The sequence below is a fragment of the Eriocheir sinensis genome, chromosome 3, assembly GCF_024679095.1.
Source record: "Eriocheir sinensis breed Jianghai 21 chromosome 3, ASM2467909v1, whole genome shotgun sequence".
In the NCBI taxonomy this organism is placed as follows: domain Eukaryota; kingdom Metazoa; phylum Arthropoda; class Malacostraca; order Decapoda; family Varunidae; genus Eriocheir; species Eriocheir sinensis.
Window position 1 is genome coordinate 22,677,735 of NC_066511.1, and position 18,028 is coordinate 22,695,762.

At 44.4% G+C, this 18,028-nt stretch overlaps 1 protein-coding gene across 5 annotated transcripts in view; it reads left to right on the forward strand.

The window, feature by feature from the left end:
- Positions 1 to 18,028, forward strand: part of LOC127006732 (ribosomal protein S6 kinase alpha-5-like) — a 57,223-nt gene that overhangs the window by 34,990 nt on the left and 4,205 nt on the right. For all 5 annotated transcript variants that reach the window (XM_050877010.1, XM_050877018.1, XM_050877035.1 and 2 more), the window contains 11 exons: positions 5,240 to 5,308; positions 8,304 to 8,522; positions 9,369 to 9,484; positions 9,586 to 9,780; positions 10,672 to 10,775; positions 11,227 to 11,377; positions 11,678 to 11,839; positions 12,037 to 12,156; positions 16,895 to 17,116; positions 17,386 to 17,556; positions 17,808 to 18,023. In XM_050877010.1, the coding sequence (XP_050732967.1) occupies positions 5,240 to 5,308; positions 8,304 to 8,522; positions 9,369 to 9,484; positions 9,586 to 9,780; positions 10,672 to 10,775; positions 11,227 to 11,377; positions 11,678 to 11,839; positions 12,037 to 12,156; positions 16,895 to 17,116; positions 17,386 to 17,556; positions 17,808 to 18,023 (1,745 nt within the window). The remainder of the gene's footprint in view (positions 1 to 5,239; positions 5,309 to 8,303; positions 8,523 to 9,368; positions 9,485 to 9,585; positions 9,781 to 10,671; positions 10,776 to 11,226; positions 11,378 to 11,677; positions 11,840 to 12,036; positions 12,157 to 16,894; positions 17,117 to 17,385; positions 17,557 to 17,807; positions 18,024 to 18,028) is intronic.

The window sequence follows — 18,028 nt, forward strand, 5'->3', positions numbered from 1 at the left end:
ACGCGTCGCCTCTCACCCGCCCCCTCCCACCCTCACACCCATCGCCGCCTCGCTCGACCTCGCTCCCTCACCTGCTGCGGTGCTCCACTTTGTCGCTGATTGCACTTATCTGATTGCTAACACTGTTCAACCTTCTCTTTCAATGCTTTCTCATCTATTCACCATTATCATTACCAGCAGACTTGCCCCAGCCCCCAACTGTACCCCAGGCCGCAGCCCTGAGCCAGCAGGCCACCACGCACGGAAGGTGACCACCCCAGCACAAGGGAATTTTTCACCCTTCCTCTCATGACCCATCCCGGCCGTCACACTACTTTCTCCTCAACTTTTACTCTCTGTAGTTTCTCTGTCTAGCGTGCCGAACTCACCCCACCTCGCGCCGGGCCAGCCTCACCTGCTCGCCGCGCTCTGGCTCTGATACATAACTAACGATGTGATAAACCGCACTAACAGGGCCATCGTGTCCTTCAGACCAGTGTGCACCAGGAAATACTTACTTTTCCTAATCCATCACACTGTACGGGCTTAATGAAAGTATTACTTTTTATACTCGTTCTGATGAACAAAGATGCTCAAATCGAATGTGAATGAATCTGAGGAGGTAAATTACTCATATTAAAATTTAGAAGTGTTGTCGTGTGAATATTATGAGAAAAAATTATGTGTTCGTGTAAGTTAAGGGGCTTTTAACTGGCAGAAGAGCTGAACTCTCCCTTAGGAAACTGAGTGGTGCTCCCGGCGGCCAGGGAACAACAGAAAAGTGACGGTGCCGTGATGAGGGGCGGGGGGCGGCACTGGCTGGTGGGTGGTGGACGCTCGGGGCTAGAGACGTAATAGTAAAAGAGTGCGTCGTGGGTTCCTCCGCCGCCCTTCACTCGACACCACACGCCGCCCCTTAGCACTGAATAAAAGTGATAACTTATTGCGGGTTTGCATTACACGCAAGTAATGCCGAACGTATTTCAGGATAATTTATATTTGATTACCTTAGACGTGCGTCTCGACACAGGTATCATTCGTGACCTAACCATTGTATACGAGTCTTAAAGACGTTGGGCGTGTGGCTGGGGCCGAGCGTGCCGGCTCCTCTCCCTTCATCTTGGCTGCATTTCAGCCATCGCCTCCAAGAGTGTTCTGCTGCACACACAAAATATAGATATATTGATGCATTCCTATGTGCTATGTTTGGCTGTACGTTTTCACCAAATATGTATTATGTACAAGCACTCTTTAAGTAATCATTGACTGCTTGGGGGGCGTGCACGTGATGCCCCTGCTTGCGGCGGGCGCAGGTGACAAGTTCACAACTCAAGGACACGTGCCGGTGAAAGCCCAACGACGGTCGGATGGTGGCCCTGCGGCACCCCTTCTGTGTGACAGGTTTGCCGAAGCGCAGGAGCCACCGAGGATCGTGAGTGGTCGTGAGTGCGGCAAGACCCTGAGCGGCGGGTGAGGGGACGCACAAGGTCACAAGGAAGGACACCTGTGAGACGGCATGACTGCCTGCGCGTATCCATGAGCTCCTGGACGCGCATTTGATTATTTGTTCCTGAGGGCTTCGTTTCGCTTCACGAGATTACCACCCTCTCCTTCGCCTACTTCGTAACGTTTGTCTGGGCAGCGGTGGACATAGAGGAAATGGTAAATGACATTCAGAACAACGTGCGGGCAAGATGTTCCCGCGTTTGTTACATTATCTATTTTTGTTTTAGTTATATCGCACTTTTTATATCTATCTTTCCACTTACGAAAACGTTTCATACGTAAAAGTAATGTTTATATATTCCTTAAAATATCAACAACTGGAATCGCTACGCGGTGGTAGGTGTGGTAAAATTTAAGGGGGCGTGGCTATGTGTGTTGTGCGAAGAACACACTCTTGAGGGGGTTGTGGAGAGCCACCGAGTGTGCGGGAAGTGAGGCGACGGTGTGGCTGAGGTGGTGGCGGCGCGGCGGCCTTGATTGGGACCAGCACGTGCTGCCTTGCCTCTCCCAGCCATGCAGTGGCCTCCATCGCCCCCGCCACCTCCACCACCATCTCGCCGTCGCCGTCGCCGCCGTCACTCGTGCCGTCGTTACTATCAGCGCCATCACAGTCATCGCCACCACCGTCCTGTATGCTGTTCTCGTCACCATCTTGTCTATCTAACGTTGATCACAAACATGTCTCTTTAGGATCGTCAGCTTGGCAGGCCTGTCGCTCCAGCCTAAAAATACGTTTTTGAGAGTAAGACTGCCAGTGCGTGAAGGTGAGCAACACCTGTGGCGGGAGGTGCCAACGGCCGCCTGTCCGCGGAAGCATCGCCGCTGCCGAGTGTCAATAGTATGGCCGAGGAGGCGCCGATGATTAGGGCTTGGGGAGTGAAGTGAGAGCAGATGTGAGGTTGAGTAGACGAGTCATTCCCGTCACACCACATTCATGATCCACACGGTTAGCGTAGTCAGCCAGAGGCAGCACCAAGAGGCATGCCGGCTGAGTGCTCCTCCAGCTGACCTGTCCGTTAGCCGGCAGGTCACCACGGTAAACCAACCACCACCGCTACATCCCGGCGCCCCTTGCACACCCACTACACGGCACGCCTCACTCTTGGTGACTCGACTCGACACGCACACACGCCAGAAAAAAAAAAGAAAAAAAAACAGTTCATAATTTTCATGTCCGTAAAGTTACCCTCATCACCAGTCCTTAGTACTTTTTTTTTTTATCAACATTTTTCGACATATAGGTCAAGTAGCAGCCTGTATCCTTGGTACCTGGGTCGAGTAATGTGAACAGCAAATACACATCAGATGAGACAATAATAACGCAGACTGACTACATTATGCTTGCCTAGTTGCACCATCTTTCATCACTCACATACCACGCAATGGTTTATTTAGTCCCGAAACGTAAGTGCTAGCGCCAGGCGACAACAAAAGCAGCGACACACACACACACACACACACGGCTGCTAAGGACCAACACGCCGCTGTAAAGGTCAATATTTTCCCTCGGCCATCAATCGCTCTACACTTGCCACCCCACATAGCTCCGTGCCTGATACACACAAACCTGTCCTCTCGAAAACATGCTATTTTTGTCTTTAATATCGCGCACACACACACACACACACACACACACACACACAGACAGACAGCAAGAAAAATATGGACAGTTTATGGTGTCTGGGAGTCATGGTCTGTCTGCATGGCTAATTTCTTGCATTTAATTGGTGTGTGTGTGTGTGTGTGTGTGTGTGTGTGTGTGTGTGTGTGATGAATACTGTTGATAAATCTGGAACAAGTGAAGAAACACCTAATAAAACGAAATTTGGTAATAAAAACGTCAGTAACAAGAGTATTAAACAACATTAACAAACACTTCTCCTACTACTACTAATAATAATATAACTTATAACACCGGGAGCAAGTTAGCAGGGATCGCTTGGTGTGGTGGCGCGCGTCGTGTGGTTGTATGGGAGGGCGACGGGGTGTTTCATGTCTCTGCTGACTTGCGGCTCGCCTCTTATTACCTATTGATTTGTATTACGCATTTTATGTCGCGACTCTCTCTCTCTCTCTCTCTCTCTCTCTCTCTCTCTCTCTCCAACTCGGTTTTGTTATATTTTCCCTTTGAACCTTCGATTATAATTAATTAAACATGATTTTCACACTTTCTTTCCTATTCTGCTTCCCCCACCCCCCCAAGAAAGGTAGTCGGTGGGAGGGTGTATGGGCGAGCGAGGTGCTGCAGGTATAATAGGTGGGTAAGTCGGTGTGAGTGATAATGTTTGTCACCCGTGTGGGAGCTGGTGGCGGCTGTCCTTGATATTAACCTACTTCCTGCTCACCGCCGTTCTTGTCTTTGTTTGCCACGATGGATGCGTCCTTCCACTGTTTCCAATGAGTTGCGCGCTCCATCAACACGAGCAGCCGCGTGAAGCTGAACGAGAAAGTGTTTGGCTCAAAGATCTTAGTTGGATTTCCTGTACTTTCCTTATGCGTCAGAACTCCGTGACTCCCGAAACGAAAAGATCTTGGAAACACAGGAAATGCCCAGCTCCAAGCAAAACGGATCCTTCACGTTAATCTCGACACGTACGTCACTGTATGGACAAGGGCAGTTCATACCAAGAATTATATTTGTGAATCTTTCCTCCGGGGTTTTCCTTTTAATTGTTCTCTTGTTGTGCCTCTGAGTCATCGTGATAAAAGGTCTCGAGGGTCACGTCACGCACAGCTACATGACTGAAGTGTAGGAGACGCAGATTACCAAGAGGTCGGGTAAGTGGGTCAAGAATTTAGCTCGATCGAGGTCACCCTTTCATGTGCCAGAATTCGAACTCTGACGGCAGGTTGCACGCGACGTGTACGTACCCCGCAACAGCAGACAACCTATATACCTACACCTCCTCCTCCTCCTCACAATGTCCTTTGTCCTTATAGGCTACGGCGGGAGCAAAATTAGTGGGCCTGAGATGGTAACGATGCTCCACTCCACATTGAAACGGGAGTGTGTCATAATATCTCAGCATTGCCTCACGGTGCGTCAGCCACTGATGCGCACGCCCAGAGGGGTGTGTGTGTTTGTTGGTGGGTGAGCCACGGCCACGCGCGGCTTGGTGAGGAGGTGACCCAGTAAAACACCTGCCCGTGAGCTTAACAAGGAAACTCACGCCACCCTCTTTTATTTAGTACCATTCTTGCCCCCCATAGTTTATTGCGTTTTTATTTTGTCTAACATACAAGCATGATAAAGTCTTACATACATTACTTCCGCATTATACATCTTTTCGTGTCTGGGTAAATGGAGGCAGCCACAAAGAGACAGCCTATTATTCTTTTACCTTGGTTACAATGACTTCCGCTACCAGACTGCCTTGCCTGCACTACTTACGCATAATGAACTACGCGGCTGGTAAATGAAAAGCTACAATGAGACAGCCCGACCAGCGTCCTTTGTATCGTAAATGGCACGCGCAATGCTTTGTTTCAAGGAGCAAGACCTCAAGACTCGCAGCGACGCACTGGCCTCGCGCGTCCCCGCCCCGCGAACCCAAAAAGTGCCGAAAACGTTCCCCAGCCGGCACTGCATCCTCATCTTTCCGCCTTATCATGATGCTCCTCTTCCTCCTCCTCCTCCTCCTCATTCAAAATGCTTAGGATATAAAGATGTATTAATGTTATTGTTATCATTGTTGTGGTGTAGCCTACATATATAATCAAGACATGCTTTAATACTGTTTTCTCTTTCTTTCAGTCAACCTTACGGGGAAGGGGCGAGTGGATATGGCTCACTTCGAACTGCTCAAAGTTTTAGGAACTGGAGGTAAGACGAGATGCTCTCTCTCTCTCTCTCTCTCTCTCTCTCTCTCTCTCTCTCTCATTTGTGTTGTGAAGGAAATCATAGTGTTCTGGCGGACGTCCATTGGCCTCCGCCTCAGCTGATGATGTCATGCAGCAAATTATATATACCACTAAACGTCTTTGTCAAAATGAGCTTCTTTGTCTTCACCCTTTACATCAGTTTTCCCTTTATCCATCTTTACTAGCCGTTTCTATTTTTTTTTAAAGTATTTTGCCACATTCGTATCGCTGGGATTTTGCTTTCCTCATGCATTCGTCATTGTTCGTCAGTGGTGTTAAGTCAAGCGTCTTTAGGTTTTAACTTTTTGCTTATATCGGAGGTGCCTTTCTCATCGAAGTAACAAGTCCGTGACTCACGTGTATCACTGTGTCGTATGTGGCTCGGTGTGGACTGCATCCTTAACCCGGTAGCTGCGGGGATCATGTATCTTAAAGGCCCCTCTAAGCGAATTAATGAGAAAAAATCATCATCACAAACCCCATTCATATATATATATACCAACGCATTTGATCAGTTTACGCTTCTTTCATTTTTTTTTTTATATATATAAAAAAAAAAATTTGGCCCATAGCTGGTACACGGTAAAGCCACAAATTTGGCCCGTCGCTGCTACCCGGTTAATTAATGACGAATCGACAAAAAAAAAGCATTACGTCAGTTGTGGCGTAAAAACTGTGTAAAAACTGTGTGGCTTTCTGATTATTTTATTTTTAAACACTTGTGGAGAAACAACAGATCCCAAGGTTAAACTCACCAATTAATGTCATTCTCACCAAAGTGATGCTACCCACCGCCCGTTGCCATGCGTTCCTAGTAACAATGGCATGTTTTCTACCGTCCACTGTGGTTATGCCTCCTTTGAAATTCCACACAGAACCTGAAACCATCTAACATTTGACCCAGCGTTCCGAGAAAAACGTTTACTCCGTCCGTGGAACAGCGCCCTTCCCGCGAGCTGGACTTTTCCCGGAATACGTTTCATGGGACTGCCCCGCGGCTCCGAGAAAGAAGCTTGGAGCCTGGCGTTGGTTGGCCGCTACTGACTCCCCCTCCTCCTGGCTACCTGGTAATAGTGCTGAGGCGCAACATATTAGACGATTCACCGAAAAGCGAGTTCACAACAAAACAAAGTCTACGGGGGATTGAAACCAGTGACGAAATTTCATATAATGTGGTGATAGGCTTTTCAGCTCAAAAGGCGAGCTCGGGAATCACAGATATAGGCTACACTTTTAGTAATTATAGACATCTCGATATTCAACAGTAATAAGCTTGGCATTTAGATAATCATCGTCATCTGTTCTCCCATTCTTTTCCTGCTGCTACTACTACTACTACTACTACTACTGCTATATACTACACACACACACACACACACACACACACACACACACACACACACACACATATCTATATACACCGCGCGTGCGCGCACACACACACACACACACACACACACACACACACACATATCTATATACACCGCGCGTGCGCGCGCACACACACACACACACACACACCAATGGAACAAGGAGCAAGTAGAGGACATGAAAGGAAGTTGAAAAGACAAGATGTTTAAATCTTGATATCAAGAAATACATTTTTCTCAATCTTGCATCGATCACTGGAATAGCCTGTACGTAGTTCAATCCATAAACTTAATGAGTTCAAAGCTAAGTTTGCCCGATTTAGCCTCGGACAGGACCTCTACTATATGACTATAGGCAAATACAACTAAGTAGCCTAAATACATATCCCGTATGCACGCGTGGCGCGGGCTCTCGCTCAAACTGGACACACTGCTGCTCCAGCGGGAAGAACAGAACCTGTGGAGTCGTCAGAGGAAGCAGCTAAGGCTGGCTTGCTCCACTTCCTCATATTGATTCGCCATTCACCCACTTTCTTTCTCTGCTCGCTCCCTCTAGTAGTCTTAAATGTTATCATATATAAACATTATGTATGTGTGTGTGTCTATATATATATATATATATATATATATATATATATATATATATATATATATATATATATATATATATATATATTTGCTTATTTATTTATTAGCGGGACAAGGGGAGTGTTAGTCTACCCTTGTTCTTGCTCCTCGACCGACTTATACAAGGGAAATGATCTGTTGCGTTACCATGCGACTGCAGGTTAGATTTTTTTTTTTTTTTTTAGGGGTTGACATCGAAAAAAAAAAAAAAAGGTGTCACGAGACGACGCTAATTACTAGCGTAATGCAGGAGAGAGAGAGAGATATAGAGAGAGAGAGAGAGAGAGAGAGAGAGAGAGAGAGAGAGAGAGAGAGAGAGAGAGAGAGAGGGGGGAACTAGGCCATTACTATGTGCTCTCATCAGAGGGGAACAGGATGTTCCTGGGGGTGTTGCCTTTTTCCATCCTTGGATTTCCTGTCCTCCTCTGAAGTCAGGCGCCATTTACCTGGGAAGCTGTGCTGTCACGACCGCCCGTAAGGGAACGAGGCGGTCTGGTATTTATGGCCAAACCACCTGTTCCGCGAGGGAGCTGGTCATAGTTAGCCGGCAGCTCTCTTGATACTGAGGTCATTCCAAAGGTCACCGCCTGGCCCCGGGTGTGCTGCCTGTCCCCAAGGCGTGGTCTGTTGCCTATGAAGTGAACCTCGTGTCCGATGGCATTGTATATTAATGAGGGGGCCACAGAATTCCAAGGAGTTTGTTCTCACTATTTTTTAAGGTTACGAAAGTATTTATTCGTTTCCCAATTTGACTGCTTTCCTTATGATTAGGTAGCATGTGAGAAAACTCGTGCATGATAAGTTCAGTAATCCATGTTCTAATCACTGTTTACCCCGATGTAGCCACATGGCATAACTGTATCCCCCTACTAAGCCAACAAGTGACACAAATCAGTTATTCATAAGATTCTGTTGTAGCCGAGAAATAGATGATTTTATGAAAGTTATTTTCCCCCACAGCATATGGCAAGGTCTTCCTGGTTCGCAAAGTATCTGGGAAGGATGCTGGCAAATTGTATGCCATGAAGGTCTTGAAAAAAGCCACCATCGTGCAGAAGAAGAAGACAACTGAGCACACCAAGACGGAGAGGCAGGTGCTAGAGGCTGTAAGGCAGAGTCCCTTTCTCGTCACCCTCCACTACGCCTTCCAGACTGATGCCAAACTACACCTCATCCTTGGTGAGTACACACACACACACACACACACACACCATGCGACCTTAAAAATCTGCCTTGAAATGGATATGTACGTTACACTCTGTCGTGTTCAGCCGTAAGATTCGGGTGAAAGATATGACAGAGGAAGCGATTAAGTTAAAACTACTTAGGGACATTTTTATGGAAGCATGGAGGTAGCCTGTAGGTGAGGGAGAGAGCAGTGAAGGGCAGACAGGTTAATGTTAAGTGGGGTGAATAATTATGAAAGGAATAAGTGAGCAAACACCATTATCCTTCCAACTTTGTCATATACCCTACATCAAAAGCATGGACGCGGAATGTAGCATATTAATCATGAATACGCAGTGGAAATGAGCTATTGAAGAGGTGCATGTGATATGCATACATAGAGTTAGAGGATGAGATGCATTTTTTTTTTTTTTTTTTTTTTTTTTGTGTGTGTGTGTGTGTGTCATTCACCAAGGATCTGATCATGTGCTGGACTTGCGATTGTCAGCCAGTACCCTCCCTGAAAGAAACTGGAGTGGCATTATGACAAATGGGTGGGTATGGCTGAAGCCTCATCATGTGTGTGTGTGTGTGTGCGCATTTGTGTTTTATATAGTTACAGACGGCAAAATTGTTTATAGAGAAATATGGAACCTTTCAAAGCAAGCACTAAACTTACCATTCTTGGTTTCTAATAATTTACAGAGGAAGCAAATTGGCAGTAGGTGAATTAGCAATATTATAGTTATGTGCATGTGTGTCTGTAATAATAGTTTTCATCATCCTTGTAGAAAATGTGTGCATTTTTCACCACTGTTATTATTATTATTATTATTATTATTTTTATTTTTTTTGCAGACTATGTCAGTGGAGGAGAACTATTCACTCACCTTTACCAGAGGGAAAGGTTCCATGAGGATGAAGTCCGGCTCTACATTGGTGAGATCATCCTTGCGCTTGAGCATCTGCACAAAGTAAGTACTGTTCTTCCTGTCAGAAATTTAGTTTTGAAAAAAATAGCATGCTGTTGAGTTGTGTTGTGTGCTTTTGTACTGATACCTGATGTTAATTGCAGCTGGGTATAATTTATCGTGATATCAAGCTGGAGAACATCCTCCTGGACTCTGATGGCCACATAGTTTTAACAGACTTTGGTCTTAGCAAGGACTTCCTCTCTCATGAGACTGAGCACAGAGCTTATTCCTTTTGTGGCACAATTGAGTACATGGCCCCTGAGGTGGTGCGGGGAGGAGCACATGGCCATGACCAGGTGAGTTCAGAGTTGTTCTCCCACTGCTGTATTTTTCAGTATTTGTAACACTACATCTAAAGTCCTTTAATCTTAAGAGCAGCAGGCCTGCAACTGCCTGAGTAGTACAATTTTATACTATTGAATGGCACCAAAGTCATTGCAGACATATACTTAAGTATATTAAGTAATATACTAAGCATTAATATGGGTAGTATATTTTCTTCCATTAAATGCATAGAATGGCTTTTGGATGCTTCAGTTGCTACATTGAGCTAGTAGGGTATGATTTATTATATACAATCCCAGACTCACGCCACTTGGCAATTGCTTTATAGCTTTCAATTTATAGCATAATTACAGCATTGCATATGTAGTTTTCACAGTGCCCTCTACATCAGCTCCTAGTGTTGTTTTGGGTGGCATATTGGGTGTCAGTTACTGCACAAGACAAAATCTACATAAAATGAACAATCCCAGACATCACAGTGACACCACGGCCAAAACTAAACAAACAATTGTTGATCAACTTAGGCACATTTTAAATTTTTATTAAATGTTTGATGTTTGTAGTTTCCAATTCATTCATTCCTGCCTTCCAGAATATAATTTTCTGAGATAATTTCCTGCATTTCAAAATAACAAGTTTATATATATTTCTCTGGAATAGTATTCCTTGCTTTTATTGTATATTTTTGACCAGTGCTCAGATGACTCTTACTGTAGGCTATGTATGGGAATCTATACTTAAAATTAGTAATAATTAAACTCATAACTTAGTGAACAAGTTCAATCAAAGGTTTCTAATACATAGAGAATATTTTGCAGGATTGGCATATAATGTTCAAGTTATAAATCATCTTTATATGGAAGTCAGAACAGGAGACAACCTAAACATGTTTCTTATTGCAGGCTGTGGACTGGTGGAGTATAGGAGTGTTAACATATGAACTGCTCACTGGAGCCTCGCCTTTCACTGTGGAGGGTGAGAAAAATAACCAGCAAGAGATCTCAAGGTAATTACTGTTTTTGCTTGACTTTTATTTAATGTCTCATTGTTGTGCCTTCAAAGTGTGAATCACTCATTGAAGGAAAATATTTTCAACTTTGGTTTGACAAATTAATTCCATTATCCATCTTATACATCTAAAGTATATCCCATAAGGGAGGTAGCTCCTATATAACAAGAGGGTGCAGTTGGGGAATGGCCCTTCCTGGAACTATTTCATTTTGTTTAGAACACTAGTTAAAAAGTGATCAATTTTGAGTTCCTACCGTGTCTCAGCAGATATAGGGATTAGTGATGATCGTAGTGAGCATTACTGGTTCAGTATGTGAAACGAGATCATATTAACTTTGAAAGCAAGTGTACAATATATGTCTTAACATAATTTTTTAAATGACATCAAAACCAATATTTTTATATATTTATATGTTTGTTTATTAACTTTTTCCCTCTCATAACAGACGAATCCTGAAAACACAACCACCACTACCTAGTGATCTATCACCAGAGGTTAGAGACTTAATTTCAAGACTACTTGTGAAAGACCCTCGTCAGAGGTTAGGAGGAGGGCCACAAGATGCTGCAGAAATCAAGCAACATTCGTTCTTCAAGGTATGCAATCCAGCTGGTTGGCAGATATGTTACTGGACATAATTTCTCTGTAAAAATGATCTTGTATTTTCACACAGGTTTATTTTTCTGAGTAGGTAGGGGCACATAATTTAAAAGTGAAAGTAGTGAATCATGTAATAAATACGTATAAATATTTATTATGAATGGTAGTTAGTGAGCTTTGGTCATATCGAACAGAACAAAATCTAAAGGATTTTTCTCACCAAGTAATTTTTCTCATGACTCCTGACTCCACCTAATACAGGCCATGTGATTTTGATTTGTTTTTTTCACTAACAGAATCTGAATTGGAATGACCTTGCTCAAAAGAAAGTACCTGCCCCATTTGTACCCAGGATCAGCAATGAACTAGATGTTAGTAATTTCTCTGAAGAGTTCACAGCGATGGTACCACAGGATTCTCCAGCAATTGTTCCTCCTGATGTAGAGAAAATGTTCAAAGTAAGGAACAAAATTAAAATTTTGTGATAATAAAATTTCTGCATATGTATGAAATTTATTATTTAATCTGTAGGAGGTACCTACAAGGAAATTTCTATTTACAGTAATATCACAATATTTTATGTGTCATTAGTAAATATACTTAGCTCAGTTGTATGTGGCACAACTGTGACTCATCTAACCTATTTTTCTTACAGGGTTATTCATATGTTGCCCCATCAATTCTCTTCACTGAAAATGTGATCAGTGATTCTCTCTTCAAGACTTCAACAGACAGAAGACCTTCCACCACTAACTTAATGGCATGTAGCTTTAAGGTCAGTACATTATTGTTTACATTACCCATCACCAGCAAAGTCTTGTATACATGCCTCATATGTTCTCAATGTATGTGAAATTAGAATTGGGAGTAGTAGGTATTAGGGTACTAATAGTTAGTAATAGTAGTGGTATTGATGGAGGTAGTAGTAGCAGCAGTACAGTTGCTTAGTGTCCAATGTGGGAATTTGGTCAGAGATTGCACTACATTGGATGTAATTAGCATTGGACAAACAAAAGAACCTATGGCAAAAATTTATCTTTTCAGAATTTCTGAAAATACACTCGACCCTCGATTTCCTGGATATCTCATTTCCTGAGCAAAATAATTGTCAGATGTATGCCTAGTCAAGTACAAGAACTGAAATGTAATCCAGGTAAAAACCGGGGGTTCAGCTAAGTCTGGCAATTGCCAGACAACTGCCTAGCCAAGTCTGCATCTGCAACACTTGCTAAATGTTGTTAAGTGTTGCTGTGGAGGCAGCGACGGTCATGTCACCTCCATAAAGGGTCACTAATTCACTAAACTTCATATTCTTATTAAAAGTTGTTCAATTGCTTTAATTTTATTTGGTATTTGTGTTTTAGTAATTCAGCCCCCCTAAGATTGTGTATTATACAAAATGTCCACAAAGGGTTCAATAAGCTTCTTGTGACATACATTCTTGTCTGTTTGTTTACAATTATCAGTTGAGCAGCTGTTTATAGTTATAATCACTTTTATTATGTTTCTTATTAGTATTATCTGATTTTTATAGAAAAAAATATTTATTAGTAAATAATTCACGTGATATGATATGCTTAAGGGTTAAGCATTTGAAAATGAAGAAGAAAATGACAGACACTTTGAGACTGCCGTCAACGGTGTGTCCTTTGTTGACGTCCAATGCAAATCTTCAAGCAACCTGTTTCAGTTAATCTCTTAGATGTGCTGTTTAAATGTGCTGGACATAGTGTGGTTAAAGTCCGGGGCAGGTATTGAATATTGACGATTGCCAGACAAATTAGTGTAAACGTCTGTAAATGGGCCGTAACAAAAAACAAACAAACAAAAAAGTTAAAAAAATGCCTCGTTGGACATGAAACGCCCTGGACAACAATCATGCATAGGACGGGAGGCCACTGTAGTAATATTAGTAGAAGTAGTAGTAGTAGTTGTAGTAGTGGTGGTAGTTGTACTAGTGGTGGTGGTAGTAGTAGTAGTTGCAGCAGTAGCATTAGTAGTAGGTATATATAATAATAATAATAATAATAATAATAATAATTTTATTTCGCCCAGCGGCAAAACAGGGCAAGTAAACGAACGAGATCAACCAAGATACATATATGCTTAAATAATAGACAGCTTATAATTGAATATGCGTGTGCACGGCACACTTATGCACAATCTACACGAACAGAAGGCCCAGCCACTCCCGCTGCATTGATCCACATACATAGGCCAAGCTCTGTCTGACGGAGGTGATGATGGAGTTCCCAGATTGTTCCACTCTACTCCTCATACTATACGCGGCGTGGTGACGCAGCACAGCCAGACAGTTCATCCTGTGCCTGGTGAAGGCCAGGGATGAGCTAGTCCATCTAGGAAGCCCCAGAAGCCACTTGAGGATGTCGTCATGACAGACCCTAAGACGGTTTATGGAGGCAGCCCAATACCGCGACCATAACGAGTTGCAGTAGAGAGTAGCAGTGGCTCCTGAATAACTCCAACTTCACCTCTGTGCTGCAGAAGGAGAATTTCCTCAGCAGCGTGTTGGCGATGACTTTGAGCTTGGTGGTCTGCTATTGATGTCATCATCATCGGTCCGTTCCTTGTTGATGACATGGCCCAGGTATTTGAATCTATCAACAAATGTAAGTGCACTCCCACTTAGCCATGCTGATGTCTGGTAGTCCACCCTGGAGTGTGGGAGTGGCACTACCATGCACTCTGTCTTGGTGGTGTTGTAGACAGTATTGTGCGTGGCATCATACGCCTGACACACTCCAATAAAGTCCTACAGAGCCTCCACTGTGGGCGCCATCAGTACCATGTCATCAGCATAACACAGCGAGTTGATGCACCTATCATGTAAGTGGCAGCCTGTGCCTGTGTCATGCAGAGCGGCAGTGAGATAATTTGTGTAGACGTTGTACAGATAGGGAGACGGGATCCCTCCCTGGCGAATACCATTGGCTGTCTTAAATGGCAGCGAAGTGGAAAGCCCCTCATTTTACAGCAAATTCCTGGGTAGTGTACCAGTACATTAGGAGCTTGACAATGTACCCAGGAGTTCCCCTTACAAGCAGTTTATTAAACAGCTTCCAGTAGTTCACTCTGTCAAAGGCCTTGCTGGCATCAAGGAAGCAAAGGTAGACAGGTGAGGCCCTAGAAGTGTAGTACTCGATGATATTCTTCAACGTCCACACACATCTCAGTGCTGTGCCCGCTCTTTAGCAAGGAAACTATTTGCACTGCCAAGACCCGAGAGGGTATGTATTGATGGCAGATGCAGACGATAAAGAAGCAGAGCCAAGAGACCAGGCTGGGAGGTGCATATCTAAAGGCACCAGAGGGAAGCCCATCAACGCCCAGCGCCTCGCTGTTGGAGAGCATCCGCAGTATCTCCCTCAGCTCACTGTGGTCGACACTGCGAAAGCCCTCCAGCGTCACCCCGCGCAGCTCGCTCCGGAGGGCCCTCTCACTTTCCACGTCTGCCACACAGTTCAGGGTACCCTCAAAGTGGTTACCCCACATGGTGGCAATGTCCTCCTCCCCCACTACCTGATCCACACGTAAGGGGAGCGCGTGAGAGTCTGGGGACAGGGTTCATAGGCCATGCCAGAAACCGGCTGCGTCACCGCCAGCCAGCGCCTGAGCTCGGAGCTGCTCCCCACGAACCCTGCACCACCGGAGGCAGAGCTTGAATCTGGTCCTGGTGTGCTTCAGCCTCTCTGCCAGAGGGCCCCAGCGTGGACTGCCGCCATCCCTCCATTCCAGGAAGGACTCCCTGGCCTCCTGCACCACCTCATTCCAGCCATGAATCTGCCTCCATCTCCTCCTGCATGTAACGAATACTCTCTCACCAGCATGCACCATGCACCCCACCAACGACTGATGCACCCTATCGATGGCATCATGATGCCTGCTAACAAGACAAATACTCTGGAAGCAACATAACCTGACAGGATCAATGGCAATGTCTCTCAGCAACTCTGTCACCATCCGACCATACTCCTCTCTTTTCCTTGTGTCCTGAAAATCCCACTTAACCCTTGCCACCCTATCCTGCCTGACCTGTGTCAAGGCAGGAAGCCCTTTAATTTTTAGCCCAAATAAGAGAGGAAAATGGTCAGAGGAGACAGTGTTGTATAGAATTGTGCACCCATCCAACGCACTGTGCAGACATGGTGATAGCACTATATGGTCAAGCCAGGTGTGAGAGAGGCACCCATGTTGACGTGAGTGTAGCTTGTTGGGGGGAGCGTCCTCACATTGGCCACCATGACCCGGTCCTCACACATGTGTTGTAGGTCACTGAAGAAGGGGGTGCCAGGAGCAGCATTGAAGTCCCCCAACACACAAGCATGTTGCTCCTGGGCACTGTCCACCAACAAGGCAAGTGTCCCTAAACACATGGCTTGGTCATCCCTGTTCTCCCTGATGTTGGTAGGGAGATACACATTCACCAGGAGGAGGGGGTCCTGAGCACTGCTCACCTGGATGTGCTTACTGAGGCTCTTATGCCACAGAAAGATGAGCCCCCAGTAAGGTCTCCCCCCTCCTCAGGACCTGAGTGTCGTCCACAACTGTCGTAGAGAACGACACAAAGTCCTTGTGAAGAGTGTTTGGCCTGTGCAGTTCATCCCCGCACAGCCACGTTTCTTGCAAGGCCAGGATATCAACCTGGCCTAATAGGTCCTTGATATAGGGCTCACTGCTCTTGATTCCCTGACAGTTATAGGTGTCAATTTTCAATTTACTCTCCATCACTGACAAGGGACTGGGTATCAGCAGCGGCAGCCACTAAGGCGTGGTAGCGACACACAAACACATGCCGCTCCCAGTTGTGCAGATCCAGCAGCACACATTGGTGCCACCAGGAGGCAGAGACGAGCCTCCTCCACAGCTCCATCACCTGCACTCTGTCGTCCTGCAGCAACTCACGAAGATAGGCCGCGAGCTCCTCTCCGTAGAAGTCCCTGGGTAGATGTTTGACCAGCACCTGACATGGAGGGGGGCTTCCCAGGCGGCCCCTGTCTCTCATGCCCCATCCGGGCTGAGGGACATGCCGAGGGGAGCCACGAGGACCATTTGCCCTTGCGCCAGGCTGGCAGTGGCGCTTATGCTGCTCCAGAAACCCTTGTTCCTCCTGGTTGGCTGGCGTGGTGTGTGTGGGTATTTGGCATTTACCTTTTTCTGTTTTATATGAAACTGCAAGACACACACTAGTACAAAAAATCCATGTAATAGTATCACAAATAGCATTATGTAATGACTACATGAATTTAGATTTTCAGCAAAACTCTTGATTTTTCTATATCATGATCATTTCATCATTCCTGTGGGCCACAGAAAAAAAAAAGGCATTGTGACTATTCTAACAAGTCATGAGTGGGGACCCACTCCTCAACCTTATGTTTCACAGGAGATATGGCCTGTTGCATTACCTCTTTATCACTATGTATATTCTTGATACCCATGTTGTGAAGATGATGTTTTGATTTTACAAATAAATGGAAATTATTATTTTTCAGGATTCGGCATTCTTTCAACAATATGAACTAGATCTTCGAGAGAACATTCTTGGAGATGGCAGCTTCAGTGTTTGTCGGGAATGTATACAAAAGTCCACTGGACAACACTTTGCTGTCAAGATAGTTTCAAGAAGACTAGACTGCCAACAAGAAATAAACTTACTAAGGGCATGCCAAGGACATTCTAATATTGTCAACCTTCATGAAGTTTTATATGATGAGGTGAGGATCCACACTGAAGTTTGAAAGGAAAATACTTTTCTTTAAACTCTTTAATAAGAATGATATTTATATCTACAGTATATGCTACTGGTATTTGAAGTTATGGTACATCAGAAATTTAAACAAATGCAGCTTTATTATCATCATTATTATTCCTATTTACAAGTCTTGGTTTTATGAATTGATATATTAGGTAAAGGTCTTGCTGTATTATTTTATTCCTTTGTAATTCATCACTGGTTCTGCTCATATAAATCCTCTTTTTACAGGCACATACCTACATAGTGATGGAACTTCTTGGAGGTGGGGAGCTGCTGCAGAGAATTAGAAAACACAAAAGGTTCACAGAGACTCAGGCTTCAGCCATCATGAGGAGCTTGGTTTCAGCTGTTCATTATATGCACAAGAAAGGCATTGTTCACAGAGACTTAAAGCCAGAGGTAGCTTAAGAATGTTGTTAGTGTTTTCTTGACAGTAATGGGAATCAAAATGAATGCCAGAGTAATACATGTTCTTTTGGGGTCCAGCTCTAGACATCTTACATAAGATGTCCACAAACTTGTGCTGAATTTTAAGTAATATTATTTTTTAGTCCATTATTAAGGTGGTCTTACTTTCTTATAGCAGATCAAATATAAAAATTTACCTTTTCACCAAACTCTGATATTAAATGATGTTATCATTTTTACAGAACCTATTGTTCAAAGATTCTTCAGAAGATTCAGTGATCAAGATTGTAGACTTTGGGTTTGCACGTATGATGCCGGACAAAGAAAAGGATGGCAACATGAAGACACCATGTTTCACATTACACTATGCTGCTCCTGAAGTGTTGCGACAAGCAGTTCAAAAAGGAGCAAATGGCTATGATGAAACATGCGACTGGTGGAGCTTGGGTGTGATTCTGGTAAG